This window comes from Electrona antarctica, assembly GCF_951216825.1.
Source record: "Electrona antarctica genome assembly, chromosome: 11".
Classification (NCBI taxonomy): Eukaryota; Metazoa; Chordata; class Actinopteri; order Myctophiformes; family Myctophidae; genus Electrona; species Electrona antarctica.
Window position 1 is genome coordinate 19,542,577 of NC_136792.1, and position 18,070 is coordinate 19,560,646.

An 18,070-nucleotide genomic window follows, 5' to 3' on the forward strand; every position below is an offset into this window, starting at 1 on the left:
AGGCGAAAAGGCCCGGTGCATGGTGGAGTTTTGAAATGCAGTCTCTAGCCATAGAAAAGTATGTATTTTGTCTTACTTTATTATTTCTAGACTAGACCTGTACGTGCCCGTCGCAGTCGGCCACCGGCCTACTTGGGAACGATGCAACTTGGGAACCTAATGATATACGTTGTCATAGCACCCGTTTTAACTGTCAGCCAGTGTCCCACAAGGAGATCTGTGTATGTGTATGTGCCTGTGTGTGAAGACTGCAAACTGAAAAGTTGTACTTGGCAATCAATTCGGCCCACTGGCAGAGCCTGATTTGTTGAGCCTCAATTGGCTGAGGCAGAGGCTGGAAATTGCACAGGTGAAAGGAGTTGGCCTCATTAGGCCCACTGGCAGAGCCTGGCCCAGGTGAAAGGAGTTGGCCTCATTAGGCCCACTGGCAGAGCCTGACCAGAGCCTTTTGTGGTGGTTCTGGAGAACCGTGGGTCCGACCGACTCGATACCTGGCACTGCACTCCCTGCAGGGGTGTGGACCGTGTGTGTCGAATGTGAAGTTGGTGGGGCAAACGGTTGTCGAGTTACGTGCATTACAACCGTACAGACATCACCTGACAGGGGGGAGTTTCCCCGGTAGGACGTAGTGCGTGGAAGGAACATGTTATTCCAACCAGTTCCTTTCCCCGAGACCAGGATTACTGCATGTTTTTGGTGAGGGTACCTATCCCTAGGGGCTAGGGGACACAGGGAGAACATGCAAACTCCACACAGAAAGGCCATTTTGCCCTTTTGCCCACCTAGGATATGGACGCTACATGACACGCTTATGACATGCCCATTGTGCCTGAGTCAGAGCACCAGTTAAGCCGTTTGTCTGTGTGCATCCCTTTCATGCCAATCTATGCAGATTTCTTTATCTGTCAGTCTGAGTCCCTTTTATGACCATAAATGGAGTTCCGTGTCAGGCATGCCCAAATATGGAGTCCAGGACGAAAGTGACGTCAGTACGACGAATTATGACATAATTGACAGGGTACTCCAGTCCATAGAGATTTGTGGTTTTCTCGATGTTCTAGATGCGCTGATCCGACCAACTTCCCGCTTGATTCTCATTTTAAGTTCTAATCACAATAAGGCAGGAGTTCTTTATTAATTTGTTGTCAACAGAGGGTCTTTATCCTACGCACATACCAAACACTCAGAAGTGCAAAAACATCACATTTTATTAACACACCAAAATACAATTGTATTCGTGGCTTTTCAAGTGGGCTAATGCTATGTACAGTACAGCATAGAAATTGTCAAAACACTTTCAAATATAAGCTATTTCAATATATATACTTACTACTTACAGATTTGTAATTTCTTTTTATCACTGATAACCTGAAGCAGTGTCAGCTGTTATGTCTTTAAACTTTGCTGAAGGAAATGAGGGTGAACTTAAACTATATGATCTCAAGGGATTCAGAGGTTGAAGTAAACAAGCCTGGTGGTGATATTTAAGACAGACGGCCAGTTCTCAACATCAGAAGTTGCAGCACTTTGCGACAAGTCACGTTTTAACTGGAAGATGCAGCTCAAGCCTATACTTTGTAAATGCTTGGTTTAGTGTATTTCGATTTCATGACAATTTTTCCTTGTAAAGGTTTAAAGGAACACAGCTAAGATATGGAAAACAGATCCTTCTGGTTCAGTACTGAGCTAAGTCTGGACCCATTCTTTATTCCGCACAGAGGAAAGTATGCCATATTTTTTCTAGGCCTCACAATCTATTTCATTGGCATTTTCTGCAACCTCACCTTGTTGGCATTAATTATCTTGCAAAGGAACCTTCACAAACCCATGTATTTCATACTCTTTAGCCTTCCGCTCAATGATCTGATAGGCATCACTGCAATGCTTCCAAAGGTACTTTCTGACATAGTGATGGGGACAAACAAGGTTTCGTATCCTCTCTGCGTCTTACAGGCATTCTTGCTCCATATGTATGGAGGTGGAGTTCTGTTCATTCTGGCAGCAATGGCCTTTGACCGGTATGTTGCCATCTGCATGCCACTACGATACAGCTCTCTTATGACACCGAGAGTTGTCATTTGTATCATCTCTCTTGTTTGGGGTCTTGACTTTGTTTTGATCGTATCAATTTTCTCTTTGCAGACAAGGCTTCCCAGGTGCAAATTTACAATTTTGAATGTATTCTGTGATAACCCATCTCTCCTAAAGCTCACTTGCGGTGGCAACACCACAATCAACAATGTCATGGGTTTATTTAACACAGCTGCCATGCAACTTATCAGTGTGACTGTTCAGGTATATTCTTACGTGAAGATTCTTATTGCTTGTTTGGTTACAAGGAAATCTGAGGCAAAGACTAAAGCTATTTACACATGTGTAGCACAGTTGGTTATATTCTTCATATTTGAAATTGTGGGGACTTTCACTATTTTATCACACAGATTCAAAAATGTCTCAGCTGACTTGCAAAAGACAATGGGAATGCTCATATTTATTGTGCCTCCACTGCTGAATCCAATTGTATACGGGCTGAACTCAAGTGAAATACGAAACACACTTCTTAGAGTCTTTAAAATTAATAAAATTAATAATTTAAAATCTTAGAGCATTGTTATAAATAATAACACCAAATGTTTACTGTACCATTGTTTATTTTGGTAATGCTCTTCTGAGCAAAGACACAACAATGTCTAAAGAAATATCTCAGTCTTTCAAAAGTAAACAGAATGAGAATTTATTTTGGGCAATAGAGTATGTGAAATGGAATATGTCATTGTGTTATTTGGCAATAAAGGTTTTACGTATCTATTATTATTTTTACTTATTATTGTAATGGAAGTAATGAAGAATCATTATCATTCAAACAACCTCTGAAGTTTACTTTCCTGCTCTGTTGAATGAAACTCTTGATTCTAGTATACACAGCCTGTATCCAATACACAAGCCTGCTTACCATGGCTGCCGTGGCTTGGTTGAACGTAGGCCTATATGAGCATGTGAATTTTTATGGTAAATAGGGATGTTTCTTGCATTTAGTAATTGACATATTACTTGAATTAATACCATTGAAATGATAAATGTGTGTAGTGTTGTTTATGCTTTTTGTAAAATGGGAAAATGAGTATGGTTGGTCACTTCATTAGCTGAGATTAAAACATTATTGTGATCAGAATAAGATGCTTCTATTTGCACGTCAATGCTCATCTTTGATGAAGATAGGCAAAACAGTTTCACCTGTTGCAGATGTTTTTTTTACTTGGGAAATTAAATGTTTTTATTGGGGGATTTTGTTCCTTCATTTGGACAGTACAGTGTAGAGTGACAGGAAACAGAGAGAGAGAGACTGGGAGTGATACACATTCAGCAAAACAGTCTACTGTATAGCCTGGGAACAGGAATCAAACCCATGACTCACTGACAGGCTGTACTACATGTGGTAATATGCGCCTTAACCACAAGGCCAACAGCACCCCTTGTTTTGGTTGATTTTTATTTCTATTTCAAGTGTTGAGCTGAATGGCCTTGAGTACTCTGTAAGAATTTCCAGTTACTATTACTTTGTTTTTTTTTAAAGGGTGGTGTGTGTTCCATCCTAACTATAATCTTTCTTAATATTTCATTGTGTTTATATATGTATTTTTTTATTGGTACAGGTGGGGAGACTTGGCATGTGTCTTCACACTGCCATGGTCATTTAAAGCTGCTTGCCCAGACAGTCCCTGCACCAAGTGAAAAGTTGTATAATATCATCTGGCCAATTAAGGTGGTGTCACACTAATATAGAATCCATCAATGGAATGCATTCTGGATGGCCAGCTCACACAGGCTTGCAAAATAAGCAAGACATCCTTATGTCATGTTGCATGTGTGTATGCAACGTGAACATATTCCATACCACCAATGTGAATTAATATTATCTAAAGTCTTTTATAACCATCTAACCGAGAGAAACTAACGCCATAGGGTACCAATGATTGTAACTTATTGCGAACGCAGTGAGCATTTACTATGAGACCCAGCAGATCCTGTCTGTGTGTGTGTCTGTGTGTGTGTCTGTCTGTGTGTCACGCTGTAACACCACACGCCCACCACCAGAGGGCGCAGCTGTATCACACACAAAAACACACACACACATGCACGCGCACACACACACACACACACGCACGCACGCACGCACGCGCACACACACACACACACACACACACAAAACTTAACTTACAAAAAACTTAACTTAAAAAAAAACTTAACTTAAAAAAAAAACTTCAACAGGAAAATCTTTAAAAGGAAAAACTTAACTTAAAAAAAACTTAACTTAAAAAAAAAAAAAAACTTAAAAAGGAAAAACTTTAAAAGGAAAAACTTAAAAAAAACTTAACTTAAAAAAAAACTTAACTTAAAAAAAAAAAACTTAAAAAGGGAAAACTTTAAAAGGAAAAACTTAAAAAAAAATTAACTTAAAAAAAAATTAACTTAAAAAAAATCTTAAACACAAAAAAAAGATAACTTAAAAAAAACCTTAACAAATTACGTCATTTATTCTAATTGTTGTTTTTGCAATTTACGAGCTGCGTTCGCTTCCCGCGTTCGCGCGTCTTACTTGTCTTCTTAATGGCAATGTAGTGTACATGTACCAACTATACTGTACTACAAAACAGAGATATGGCTGCGACATGTTATTCTGACATATAATTAAGGAACTGATGAAGGAATTTGCTTCATTACACTGTATTCTTGTAAACTGTCAAATAAAAACATTGCTTCTCCAGCCAATTGGGTTTCCAAATGAATATGTTTTTTCATATCTCAGAATGGCATCATATCGGAAATCTCCTGCGTTAGACATCGACTCGGGGCTATTCTGTCACATTGCACACTGATGAGTACGGATGATTCATGATTCGAGTCCACTTCTGTTGGTGCACCGTGCACCCGTCTTGTTCCCATGCTACTGTATCTTGCCAGAAATAGATTCAAGGAGTTAAAAACTACAAAAAATAAAATAAAGAATGTGCACTTATTTTAACAACTACTAATTAAATCTGAGACAAAAAAATATATGAGTATTCTATTCAGGCCTTATTAAACATCAATAGGCCCATCAATGCTGTATCAGATGAGTCAGTAAGCACTATAATGCCATATTAGTATCAATTTACTTTTCTTTGTAAAAGAGAGGATAGTATCGATAGCCTAGACACCAATGTGTCTTTTCATGCTTACATGGGACCAGCTCCATCTCTAAGACAGTCTCATGTCAAGGACCACCAAATTAAAATACCCCATACAAGATTTGTGTTGTTAAAATATATTCAAGATATTTTGGAAATACCCGATCTACAATCAGTCTGGGCTTGTAGATCTGCTATTAACAGCCGATGGACAAACTGATTTTGATGCTATATTAAGTTAACACACCTCAAATACCCTCAAGGACCCCCAGGGGTCTCCATACCCCACTGTGAGAACGACTGGTGCAGACTACCTGTAACAAGCATGTAATTTGGTGGGATGATCTGGAGGAAACTCATGTGAACAGACACCTCACAGGAAGGCCCCGATCGGCCCCCCAGTGGGATTCAAACCGAGGGAGTGCTAACCACCAAACCACTTAATGTTTTGTGTAAAGGACTTTGAATTGCCTTGTTGTTGAAATGTGCTATACAAATGAATACAATGCAACATATTGTAAAAGGGAAAGCTTTAAAGACATTTTGAACCTGGGTTTGTGTTGTTCCGTTGTATTGTTCCGCATGTTTTCACACTATACTGTCCATGACTAAAAGAAACAAACTTCTCAGTATTACCCGTATTGCTTCCAAGATCAGTGGATTTCCTACACCCACATACTCTCTGATATGCCATCACACGGTTAGCACTTTGGATATCAAATAACACTGATCACCCCCGCATTGCTTTTTCGACCTCATGCCATCTGGACAGAGATACAGAACCTTAGCGTGGAAAAAGGACAGCTTTAGGCGCGATTCATACTCCTATTTTAGAGCCGAATAAAAGTCGGTTCGGCTCTGTAGAGCCTACAATGTGACGTCATTTGAGGTTCGGGAGGGGCGGGAACCGTCCTAAAGTCGGCTCTTCGGTGCTACTGAAAATGTCTGACGAGCCGAAATCATTTTGGCACTACAGCGCTGAAACAGCGGTAAAATAGGAGTATGAATCGGCCCTTAGTAAGAGTTGTGTCCCCTCAGCCATCGCGCCATTAAACAAACTGTCCCACCGATAGGATGGTTCGGTGGACCTAGTCTTGGTGAAAGGTTTTCCGTGCTATGTAATCAACTGTTACGGTGTGCTAAAGTAGAACCCAACTGCAGGCAACACAGGCAGACTACTTTGCAAGAGTTTAATAACGACCAAACAAAAGGGAAAAGCTTACAACGTGAAGCAGGCAGAGGTCAAAACCAAGAAGGCAGTCCAAAATAAGGCAAACACAGTCACTATAATCATCAAGATACTTAAAAAGACTCCAGTTTTATAGGTTGTGGCTTGATTGGGGAAGTTGCCACAGGTGAGTAATGAGAAGGAAACTGTTGGGCTGATGAGGCAGTTGGAGACAATTGTGTAGGCCTAAGTTAGTTACTGCGAGAGTGAGGCCTAGCCAACACCAAATTAACTTGCGATTCCTGGATCGCTGCCCTCGACAATTTCCTATCTAACATCAGGTTCCTGAGCTCTGTAGTGTTGTTACTGTAGCTAAGCTGTCGCGCCGCAGTACGTCTACGTAGGTGGTACGCTTCTTTCCCCTCCTGACTTTACCCTGGGTTGGCTCCCATATACAGTAGTTAATTTACTTGCCTCAAATTCTGGGTGCCTGACGCAGTGCCCCAGTGCCCTCATCCTTCGTGGCAGCGGTGGCCGAACGGATTGCGGAGCGGTCTTGATACCGGAAGGTCGCCAGTTCGAATCAGCGGTCCGACACGTTCAAATTACCACCGCTGAAGTGCCCTTGAGCAAGGCTCAACTACCACTACCATGAAATGTTCTATATGAGCAGGGCCTGGCTGGAAACAAGTTCTTGAGCTTAGCCCAGATACCCTGGGTAAATATAGTAACTTTGCTTTGCTTTGCTTTCTCTCTCTGACTTTGTCTGTGACCTGTGGTAGGTCCCCATAGAGGTCCACAGGTGTGTAAATGGGACTGTAGTGTGGTGGAATTGAATGTGGGAGTGGCCAGCATGGAGACACATACGGTTTGTGGAGAGCCAGAACGTGACAGTAACTAAGTATATTGTATAGAATAATAAAGTATGAGACCTGCACTCTTGGGCAATCTAATGGGTTGTCCTTCTAAATCCCAATAAAATAGCATGTGCTACACTAAAATCTCCACTGTGGTGGAGGAATAGGTAGGATAACGTATCGTGATCTTAACATCATTCATTATAAGATAATGGTCTGTATTTGTTAATGATAATATTGATTTAGTCAGAAGTTGTCTCTTCATTGAAAGCAGGTGCTTAAATTCACTACTTTGTTTTTCGTTTCTTTTGCATTAACAGCATGATATAATCATGGTGACTAACACCTCGCTTATGAATGGAACATTACTGACCATGATGCCATTAGACCTATCTCCTGCAATGGTTTATCCAGCATTCATTTTTGGGACTCTTACATATTTTTTCATTCTCTTTTGTAATTTGCTGTTATTAACAACTATTGCCATGAAAAGAACACTGCATAAGCCAATGTTTATCCTGCTCTTCAACTTGCCTATATGTGACATTATGGGTGCTACAGCTTTTTTCCCTCAACTTGTGCTCAGCATCATATTACAGAACAGATCTATTACTTATCCGGCATGCTTTACCCAGGCTTTGCTCCTTCATCTTTACGGTACAGGAAATTTACTGTTCTTGACTGCCATGGCATACGATCGCTATGTTGCTATATGCTGGCCCCTGAGATATAACTCTGTCATGACTCAAAACAACTTGGTAAGAATTATTGTAATTGTATGGCTCATAGATTTCACCTTGATATTATTGCTGCTTGGTCTGGCCACACGGTTAAAGATCTGCAGGAGGAACATTGTGGATATGTACTGCAATAATCCATCTTTGGTGAAACTCCTCTGTGGAGACACTTCTGTGAATAACTACTATGGGTTGTTTATTACAGCTCTTATCCAAGGGGGATCATTGCTATTGATCACTTTCACGTACATCCAGATTCTGATTACATGCATAAAGAATAACCAGTCAGATGCCAGGGTGAAAGCCATCCACACATGTGGTACACATCTGGTAGTGTTCTTATTGCTAGAATTAAACACTGCCTGTACTCTGATTGCTCATCGTTTTGAAGATTCGTCCCCTTACCTGAGAAGGGCTTTAGGTGTGTCCATTTTGGTTTTCCCCCCTATTGTGAATCCTCTTGTATATGGACTACGAACAAAAGAAATTAAGCAAAACATAATGACCATGTTAAAAGAGAAATCTAAATTTATTTATAAAGGGAAATCCACCTGACAGTAATCAGAAACACAGACCTGGATGTTGGCTTTAATAATAATAATCATATATCAATAATAATCTTTATTGTCCCGAAGGATATTCGTCTTCACAGTCTGTTCAACACCCAGTCTGTTCAACACCCTCATCACAAACAACACAGAGCACATAACACCAAGGCAATACAAAAACATGAGGTCCCCCCAGGTGCCCACTTAAACAGACTGGCATGGCTTAGGGTCGGCGACAGAGTACAGCATCTTGCAATGGGTCTGGTCCACAAGATTCAATACCCATGTACCTGTGTAGATACTTCCTTAATGTTAACGAAGTCCACACCCACAACACCAGAGGGAGTGCAACGAACCATGTTCAACCCAGATTCGGCACAAACAAGGGACTAAATTCTTTTCGCTCCTATGCCACCAAAATGTGGAACGCCCTACCAACAGTCATTAAGACATGCGAATCCCTTGACTCCTTCAAAACCGCTCTCAAAGGGCACCTACGGATGGCTGCAATTCGAAACTGGCCCCCGTAAAATCTGAATCACCCCCCGCCGCCCCACCCCACCCTTTTCCCCTCACTATATATGTTTCTTTTCCCTTTTTACCTCCATTATGATGAATTCCTGTACTGTTCTTTGTCTATATAGAAGTGTCTATTTGTACGTCTCTAAATGTTTTGATGAATTGAACATGGTGGACCCTGTTGTAAACAAGTGTAATGCTTAATTGGGTCGTCCACTCACAGTTAACAGCCTTTGTATTGAGTTTGTGCTTGAAATGTACTGTAATTCTGCAAACTGTTAATACAATTTTCAATCAATCAATCAATCAATCAAAGTATACAGAACCAAATTGCATATTGTGTCACGCTGTATCTTCAAAATGAATTGATCAAACTCTTATATGCATGCATGTATCATGTTATTAGCTTAACCAGTATAAGAAACTTACTGCAGCCACTAGCTCCTTTAAGAAGAGAGACCGACAAAATTGACGCACTTCCGGGTCCATGGAAGCATTTCAGGGGTGCACCCTAGATACATGGTCAGTGAGCACAACAGCCCGGTCGCCAATTGTTTTTATTGAGCTCCAAAAACATCGATGTTTTGTATGATCAACTCAATCTGAGCTCAATTCCAAGGGTTTTTTCGATCGGTCGGGACCTGGATGGAATATAACCGGTGCGTTCACATACGCTGAAAAAAACAGTATAAAAGCCTATACCGGTATCTCGTCCAATGTCGTCCTTGGCGGTCTGTGATCATTAATTAATGTCGTCCAATGTTGTCCTTGGCAGAGAAGGAGAGAACTTTTTGTCAGTCGCTTCTTTATGCCTGATAAGCGTAATCTTGAAACATATTTATTCTGCCTTGCTTATTACAATAATTCATCTGACAGATATTCTGTGGGCATTTTTCAGTTCTTTCTTAGTTTTCTGTTAATTTGATTTGTTTCGTTATGCTATCCTTTTTTCTTTTGATGATCTTTCTTTTGTTGTGTAAAGCACTTTGAGTTGCATTCTATATATGAAAGGTGCTATATAAATAAAGATTATTAGATTAGATTAGATAGTCACCCCATTATAATGTGTTATGTAGACATAGCTTGTAGTTTTAAAACTGATGGCAAGCATAGATAAATGGCTGAAGGCCTGTGATTTAATTCAGCATTGTAGTCAAAAGCACTGTATAAGTAAGCTTGGTCTTAGTTCTCCTAACTGTAATAAATGTGACACAGAAGTTAGTTGGATACGTATATGCACATACTGTATGTTTTGGAAATGTACAAAGATAAGTGTTTTAGAATAAGGTGAAAAATGAGCTGGATACCTTAATGGCATATATAATTTGGACATGTCACCTCTCCAGAGTCCAGTGTGTATTACTAGCTACACGGACGAACTAGCAGCTGCTAAGGTATCCAGTGCAAGGAACAGACACAACGCTAAGTTAATTGGAATATTATACATAGCAAGAAAGACCATACTCAAGCTTTCCATTCATAGGGACACTCGTATCTCGAAACTGACTCGTATCCTTCGTGATAACATGGAAGGGTTCACAAGGGTATGGCAGCCAGTCTTAGATGCAGTGGACCCCTCTAGACTGAGCCAAATGTACCTTATTGAACATTATGTGGAAAAAAAGACTATGGTAACCTGAAATCATAGTCATATCAAAACAGATGGTGTACTTGTATGTCTTACTTCCTTTTTCTTTTCTCTTTTTTATGTTTAAAGTATTGTCTATTTGTATATTGTGGGACCTGCTATTTTTCTGAGTTATGTTAGGGTGGTTCTATACATACTGTATCAAATCAAATGTGAAATGTCAGAACATCAATAAAAATACATTGGGGAAAAAGGCACTGTATATAAATGTGTTATTAATTCAACTTTAGACCTGGGCATTATACGGCCTGGGGGCCAAATACGGCCCTTTGGCTGACTCTGACTGACCCTTGAAAGGTTACTTGGAAATTAGAAAATATAACATACTTTCAAATTCGACCTTGTGTGGACTAAAACGGCATTGCTTTTATTTTGAAGCATGTTTATTCCCATACACGCAATCTGTTTCTTGCCATGAATTGCCTGTCATTGACAACCTGTTACCTTCCTTGTCACCCCTCAAAAATGTCCACTCAAAAAAAGTCGGATGCCGAATGCAGTTTTATGGAATACTAAGTATAAGTATTTATTTTCTGAAGTCAGAGGTAATAATAATAACATATACTCTTACTAGCTTGTCAAAACAATGCCATTGTCAACTTTATGCCAACATGACCATTTGGCTTTGAGGGTTAACATTTTGGAAAGCAAAAACACAAAACTAAAAGTCAAGTCAAGTCAAGTCCATTTAAAAGCAAATGTTGACCAGAGAATGTCAACAATGAAAACAAATTCCACAGAGTGCACATCTCCGCTAACCGGGTGAACTACCCAGGACTGTGTAAGTTGTGTTGGGTAATTTCTTACATTATGATTTATTGTTTCATATTTTATGTTCACATCTTATTACTATGTTAAAAAAGACCTTGTAAATCTTCTTGTATCTGGTGCACAGGACTGCCCTGTCACCCAGTGATATCAATATCAATATCATATCAATATTTGCGTGTGTATTAATTCCACTATCAGCTGTCGCCCACTCCAGATTGTACCAAAGGGAAATAAGATTAAATGGAAAACAACATGACAACAACTTTGCCCTTAAAGATGAGGATAAACATACTATCTCACCCTATGAGATAAAGCGTCATCAACAGAATCCTTTTTTTTTTTTTTGTGGCTTTCGCCTTTATTTTATATTTTTTTATGGAGGGACAGACAGTAGGCTGACAGGAAATGGGGAGAGAGATGGGGGAAGACATGCAGTAAAGGCCGTCGGGATCGGGAGTCGAACCCGCGGCACACTGCCAGACTGGATTACCAGCCAAGGTGCCTGGACCACTGAGCCATGGCCCAGGCCCATCAACAGAATCTTAATCACGGAACGTGATTAAAGTCGAAAACAGGATTCAGACCACCGGACGCCCATGACAGCCTGATGACACCTTACTCTGATGGGGCCTTTCAACCTATTGAAATGTGACAGCTGAATCCTAATCTATGACATGTTTTTCAGTATATATGTTTGTGCAAAATGATATGATGACATTCAGAGCACTTAGGAGAATTCTCTCTCCTCTATTTCTTTACATTTGTACATGCTCTGAATCTGAAGAAAAACTAAAGAAATCTGAGAAATACTTTAAGAGCTTGTGTCTTGTGTCAAAATCCTTTCAGGTTTTTTACAATACTCTAAGTTCATCTTTTGGGTTTTGATACTTTGGGTTCTCACTTTTCCAGTGAAGTCTTATAAGGTCGAGGTATCTGGTCTCCTTTTATAGCCTCAGCTATAAATCCATCATCCACCAGGCAGAAGGCATGGGGAGAGAGTATGTTTTGCACTCCGTCTTGCACTCCGTCTTGCACTCTGCTTTGCACTCCGGACAGCTGCACACACACACACACACACACACACACACACACACACACACACACACACACACACACACACACACACACACACACACACACACACACACACACACGGACGGACGGACGTCCATCCGTCTGTAGCTGTATGCAATCTGCATTCAGCTAATCTCCGGCACCGTTGGCCCGGTCAATGTCAAACTGTGCACTCCCTGGATGCCAACGACGAACCTCTGCCCCAATCTTTCCACAATGGCCTTTTATAGCGCCACCATGAGGCCAATTTCAACAAAACACATTTCTTTATATTACTCGTACAGATTTTATCCATACATCACGCAAATTGATATACACTATCTCTACAGTCATGTGATCAATACGGACATGTCCGCTTCCCCATATTCCATCCCCAATCGCTAAGATTGCCTTCCAAAGTTTGCAGGATTTGTCCATTTCCATCAAAATGCAAATGCAAAATCAAATCATTAACACAGCGTGCGAAGGGCACAGTTCCTGGGTTCTGGGTCCTGGGTTTGATTCTCGCTCAGGACGCTGTGGATGCTGGCGGCGTGTTTCCTCCTCCTCCGTCATCAGTGCCCATACCCGAGGCGGGGTTGGTGAAAGGGCCTTTCTGTGTGGAGTTTGCATGTTCTCCCCATGTCCCCTAGGGTAGGTACCCTCACAAAAAACATGCAGTAATCCTGGTCTCTAAACTGCCTCTCCCTGGCCAGCCGGGGCGCCTGATGGAGGGGAAAGGAACTGGCTGGAATAACGTGTTCCTTCCACGCGCTACGTCCAACCAGCGAAACTCCCCCCTGTCAGGTGTAAAGGAGCAACTTGAACACTCAGGCATGAAGGAAGCATGAGTTCAAGTCCGTTGCTCTCCCCATGTCCCCCATATATGGGGACTAGGTTGGCGGAGGGTGTGTAGAGCCCAGGATCACATTAGATAATTGAAACAGGGGTGAAAAATGGGTTACAAAATCGTGGGATAAAAATGTAAATTTTAAAAACACAGTGTGCGATTTCTGTGAAATTTTGCACACACATTCCCACTAGGCTGAGGAAGAAATGCCACAACTGCCGGTTATAGCGCCACCATGAGGCCGATTTTGGTAAAACAAATTTCTGTACATTACTCGTACATAAACAGCCGCTTATTAATCACCAGCAATATCTAAGAAACAATCATAAATTAATGTACATGACAGCAGAGGATCCACACTCATTGTCACAAAGCCATTATACAGATACACAGAACTAGCCTTTTCCTCCAAACTAACCTACTGTATTTTATTGGCAGTATTACATTTGTTTCATTGGCAGTAGGATATCTTTCAAGATTGTTGCCTTGCGCTTTTTTACCCAGAACATCTCCCAAGTTTTCTGGAAATCTGCCTGTTATCGTGTTAACAAACAAACAGACAGGAACGATTACAATATCCTGTCACGCAAGCAAAACCCAAGCACATTACTGTAAGTGTCAGGGTAGAACCAAGCTTAACTTGAAGAGAGGAGAAGCAAGCACTCAGACTCAGTTGAGTAGTTCACAGTAAGAGAATATCGGGTGCACGGTTCTGGTAGAGAGTCTATACTATAGAAAGGAATACCACTGCCAGCCCCACAGCAGCAGCAACAACATTGTTGCTGATCCTAAATCCTAAATGGATAAAAAGTGAGTGCTGGTATTCTTTTCTATAGAACTAAGGTTACTCATACTCATATGTCACTTAATATTGTTGTTTTGCCCCATAGCCTATAAACAAATAAAGTGCAAGTGGGCTATAGTTACTACCTTATAATTTTCAAACCATGGTGACAAACTTGATTAATATTGTTTAGACAATAGTCTCTATAGAGCCACTTGACTTCACAACACCTCATTGTTCCCAAGAGAGCTTTATGTAGTATAAAGCCCCCAAGTACAGAGCTGCAGGAGGAGCAAGAATACAGACATTTAAACTTTTGTCTTCAACACAGTTGCTTTGAAGTTTTGGTGCAAAACACTGTTATTTCCATAAATGATCGTTTAGGAACATACTGTCATGTCGAAGTAAATTGAAATGATAATGTTGTAAAGTGGAGACAGTGAGAGAAGTGAAGAAATCTCACTTACCTTATTCTGGAAATCATTTGGTGAGTTTTTTTTCTCATTAATCATCATGTTTTATATTTAACTGCATCAATCATTCCACATCTATTTCCTAAAATTGTGATAACATGTTGTGATAATATCCTATGTGTTTTATTTTAGGCTGGAACAATGGTGGACTACTATTACAACACATCATTTTCTTTGACACTGAAAGGCTTCGATCTCTCCCCTGAAAGTGTATTTCCTGCATTTATTTTTGCAACTCTAAGTTACATGGTTATACTTTTCTGTAATCTTGTTCTAATCCTGACCATTGTCCTTAACAAGAGCCTTCACCAGCCCATGTATCTTCTATTGCTGAATCTTCCCATCAATGATCTCATAGGCTCAACAGCACTCTTTCCTCAGGTCCTCAAAGAAATACTACTGGACACCAAGACCATGCATTTCTCTGCCTGTGTGACCCAAGCTTTCTTCATTCACATATATGGGGTAGGGGCTGTGTTCATTTTGACTGCTATGGCCTATGATAGATATATTGCCATATGTTTGCCATTGAAATACACCACTATTATGACGAACTCCTACATGATGAAAATAATAACCATAGTATGGCTTCTGAATTTGCTTTTGATGGGCGTGCTCTTTATCCTTCTGTTACGATTACCTCGCTGTAGATCTGTGATGACACACGTCTACTGTGACAACCCATCCTTGTTGACTCTTGTATGTGCAAACACAACCATCAATAACATTTATGGTCTTTTTACAGTTGCTGTTACACAGATAATAAGCAATGGGACAATTCTGTATACATATCTTCAGATCCTTATTGCATGTTTTAGAAGCAAACGGTCTGATACAAGGGCCAAAGCACTGCAGACCTGCGCGACACATTTAATTGTCTTCCTTCTCTTGGAGTGTTTGGGCCTTTTTACAATTATATCATACAGACTGAAGAATATTTCACCACATTTGAGGAGGTTCATAGGGGTCTCAACATTAATTTTCCCCCCAACATTGAATCCAATCATTTATGGTCTGAAAACAAAAGATATCAGAAATAAAGTAATCCACTTTTTTAGCAAAACCATATTTCCTCTCTAGTGTATAGAGTACATTCATATTGTTGAATTTTACACTGAATTACGCTGAATGTGTATATGTAGTGATACCTGTACATATTGTGTTCTTGTCTTGTATTATTCCCTAATAGCCAATTCTGAGCTTACACTTGTTGACTTGAGATGTGATACCGCAAATCAAATTCATATACAGCATGCATATTGTATTTGTCATTAGAAATAGTGAACAAGCGTTGGCCAACACCAAACCACAACAGAAACAAAATCTGCTCTGCTATGAAAAATCTGCTCTGCTATCTTATTATTATTATTATCTTTTTATTTAATTTTTTTGTAATTATGTATGCATGTATTTTTGTGTATATGTGTATATAGATATATTTATTTCCTCCAGACTGTTTTTCCGACTATCCTTGGGTTTGTGGGTGGGGAGAGGGTGGGATAGGGGATTGAGTTTTATTTTTACATTTGATATGTCTGTTTAATACTTGCCCCTGGGCTTCTGTTACAAAAACCTGAATAAAAAGATTTTGAAATGAAAGAAATAGTGAACAAGCTGACACTTGTTAAGTTGTCACTAGTTTATTTTTCTCTCTCTTTTATTTTCTTCACTACCCAATTTTGTATTTGTTTGTGCTCTTCCATCATGTATTCTGATATCATAGGCTATTGATTACTTACCGGTACTTTATAGCAATACACACTTGAATTACTTGTGCTTTCTATGAGGCTGTGATGAGTTAAAATGAATTGTTAAAAATCGCACCTGTGTGAGGGGCGCTCTTATCATCATACATCATCATGACATAACATGTCTATTTGCTAAGACACATATGACGTAAATTCTCCATTCATTGTCAATGGGAATTTAATCTTTGTGTAGGACAGAAATGGCCGATTTGTTTGTTCACATATGACATAAACTTTCCATTCATTGTCAATGGGAATTGAATGTTTGTGTAAGACGAAAATCTACACTAATAGCTGAATAAGTGAATATAGGAGGGCCCTCAAAAATACGGTACTTTATTGTTCATTGTCTGATGAACTACTTAGAAATAAGTGCATTATGGAGTGCTGCACACAGAGTGCTCTTTAGTCTACTGCTCAGCTTCAGTGTTAAATAATCAGATTATACTACAAATTGTACTTTTAAGGTCTGTTGCCATATTTTATTTTCATGAATTATTGTTATTATTCTTATTCATTTAGTTATTTGTTTGCTTGTTGTTTTGTTGTTTGTTTTAGGATTTCTTCTCCCACTGTAATGCTTAAAAGTGCCCAAATATTGAGCTTGTTGTATGATCCTCTGAAAAAGATGAGAAAATAGTGACACTCAAAGAACAAGCAAAACACCCATGAAGCAAAATTTAGCTTTCATCTTAGCATCTCAGAGGTCTTCTTTTCCTTCCATGATAAAATAAAACAATATTATTGATGTCAAAATGTTCTGGTTTGGAGACAAAATAAATAACCATGTCATAGTGTTGTTTATTGTCATTTTGAAAGGGAAATAAAGGGATGGCAGAGGATTCAACTTATCGAAGTCAGAAGATCGGTGCGAGGATATAGTTCACTGAATTGAATACAGTAACATGCCAGTGCAACAACATCCATCCTGCTATATCAGCCATTATACAACAGGTCGTTTCAAGGAAGCAATCTGATTGGTTGAAACAGCCATCTATAGCCGACGTGCTTCGCGCATGATGGAATGCTTAATCAAAACAGAAATCAGCTGCTAGCTGTTCTCCCAGGCCAGAAGGCTCCACTTCCTCTTTACATTTTACTCATGATAGCTTTTCCATTGCTCCAGACTGTATACGGAGTTGACCTGTTCTGACATTCCATATGTTGATCTGACCTCATCAAACCCTGTACACTCAAGACACGCTCCATACGGCCAGTGCATGCGAGTCCGACCTCGCCCTTTAGGGCAAGTCAATACAAAAACTGCTACTTTGTGGACGATCCATGATAAAGCATTGGAAATCATCATATAAAGAAAGTAACAAAGGGAAAAAACATGTACAGTATATAGAAAGGGATGGGGGGAGCTCAGACAGGGGCCAGATTCGAATTGCAGATGTCCGTAGATGGGGTGAGGTGGTTCGGGGAGTGAGGCCAAGTAGTAGCCTGACCAGTTTGTTTTGGGAAGTCTGAAGCCTTGTTTTAAGGGCCTTTGAGGTTCTGTGGTACCGAGGTGCATGCATAGTCGAAGAAACATTGTACAAGGGCTCCTGTTAGGGTCTTCAAGGGGTTTTTGTTGACCAGTGCAGAGATCCTGTACAGGAATCTTGTTCTTTGGTTGACTTTTCTGATTATGTTGGTGGCCATTTTATCACCGGAAAGATTTGCCTCCAGGATGGAACCTAGATAATTTAAGCCGTCTCCCTCCCTCTCTTTCTCTGTCTCTCTCCTCTCTCTTTCCCTCGA

The 18,070-nt window shown here is 40.0% G+C and overlaps 3 protein-coding genes across 3 annotated transcripts; all 3 read left to right on the forward strand.

Annotated features, from left to right (window-relative positions):
* Positions 1-1,653: 1,653 nt before the first annotated feature.
* LOC306932027 (olfactory receptor 52E8-like) lies at positions 1,654-2,604 on the forward strand (the record flags this gene model as incomplete). The annotated part of the gene is made up of 1 exon (XM_079513732.1): positions 1,654-2,604. One exon carries the CDS (start codon positions 1,654-1,656, stop codon positions 2,602-2,604), a length of 951 nt encoding a protein of 316 aa, XP_079369858.1.
* A 4,921-nt stretch (positions 2,605-7,525) lies between these two features.
* On the forward strand, positions 7,526-8,485 carry LOC306932028 (olfactory receptor 52B2-like; the record flags this gene model as incomplete). The annotated part of the gene is made up of 1 exon (XM_079513733.1): positions 7,526-8,485. The coding sequence occupies one exon, from the start codon at positions 7,526-7,528 to the stop codon at positions 8,483-8,485; it is 960 nt and encodes a 319-aa protein (XP_079369859.1).
* Positions 8,486-14,717: 6,232 nt separating this feature from the next.
* Positions 14,718-15,656, forward strand: LOC306932029 (olfactory receptor 52B2-like; the record flags this gene model as incomplete). Its single annotated transcript, XM_079513734.1, has 1 exon — positions 14,718-15,656. One exon carries the CDS (start codon positions 14,718-14,720, stop codon positions 15,654-15,656), a length of 939 nt encoding a protein of 312 aa, XP_079369860.1.
* Between the last annotated feature and the right edge of the window lie 2,414 nt (positions 15,657-18,070).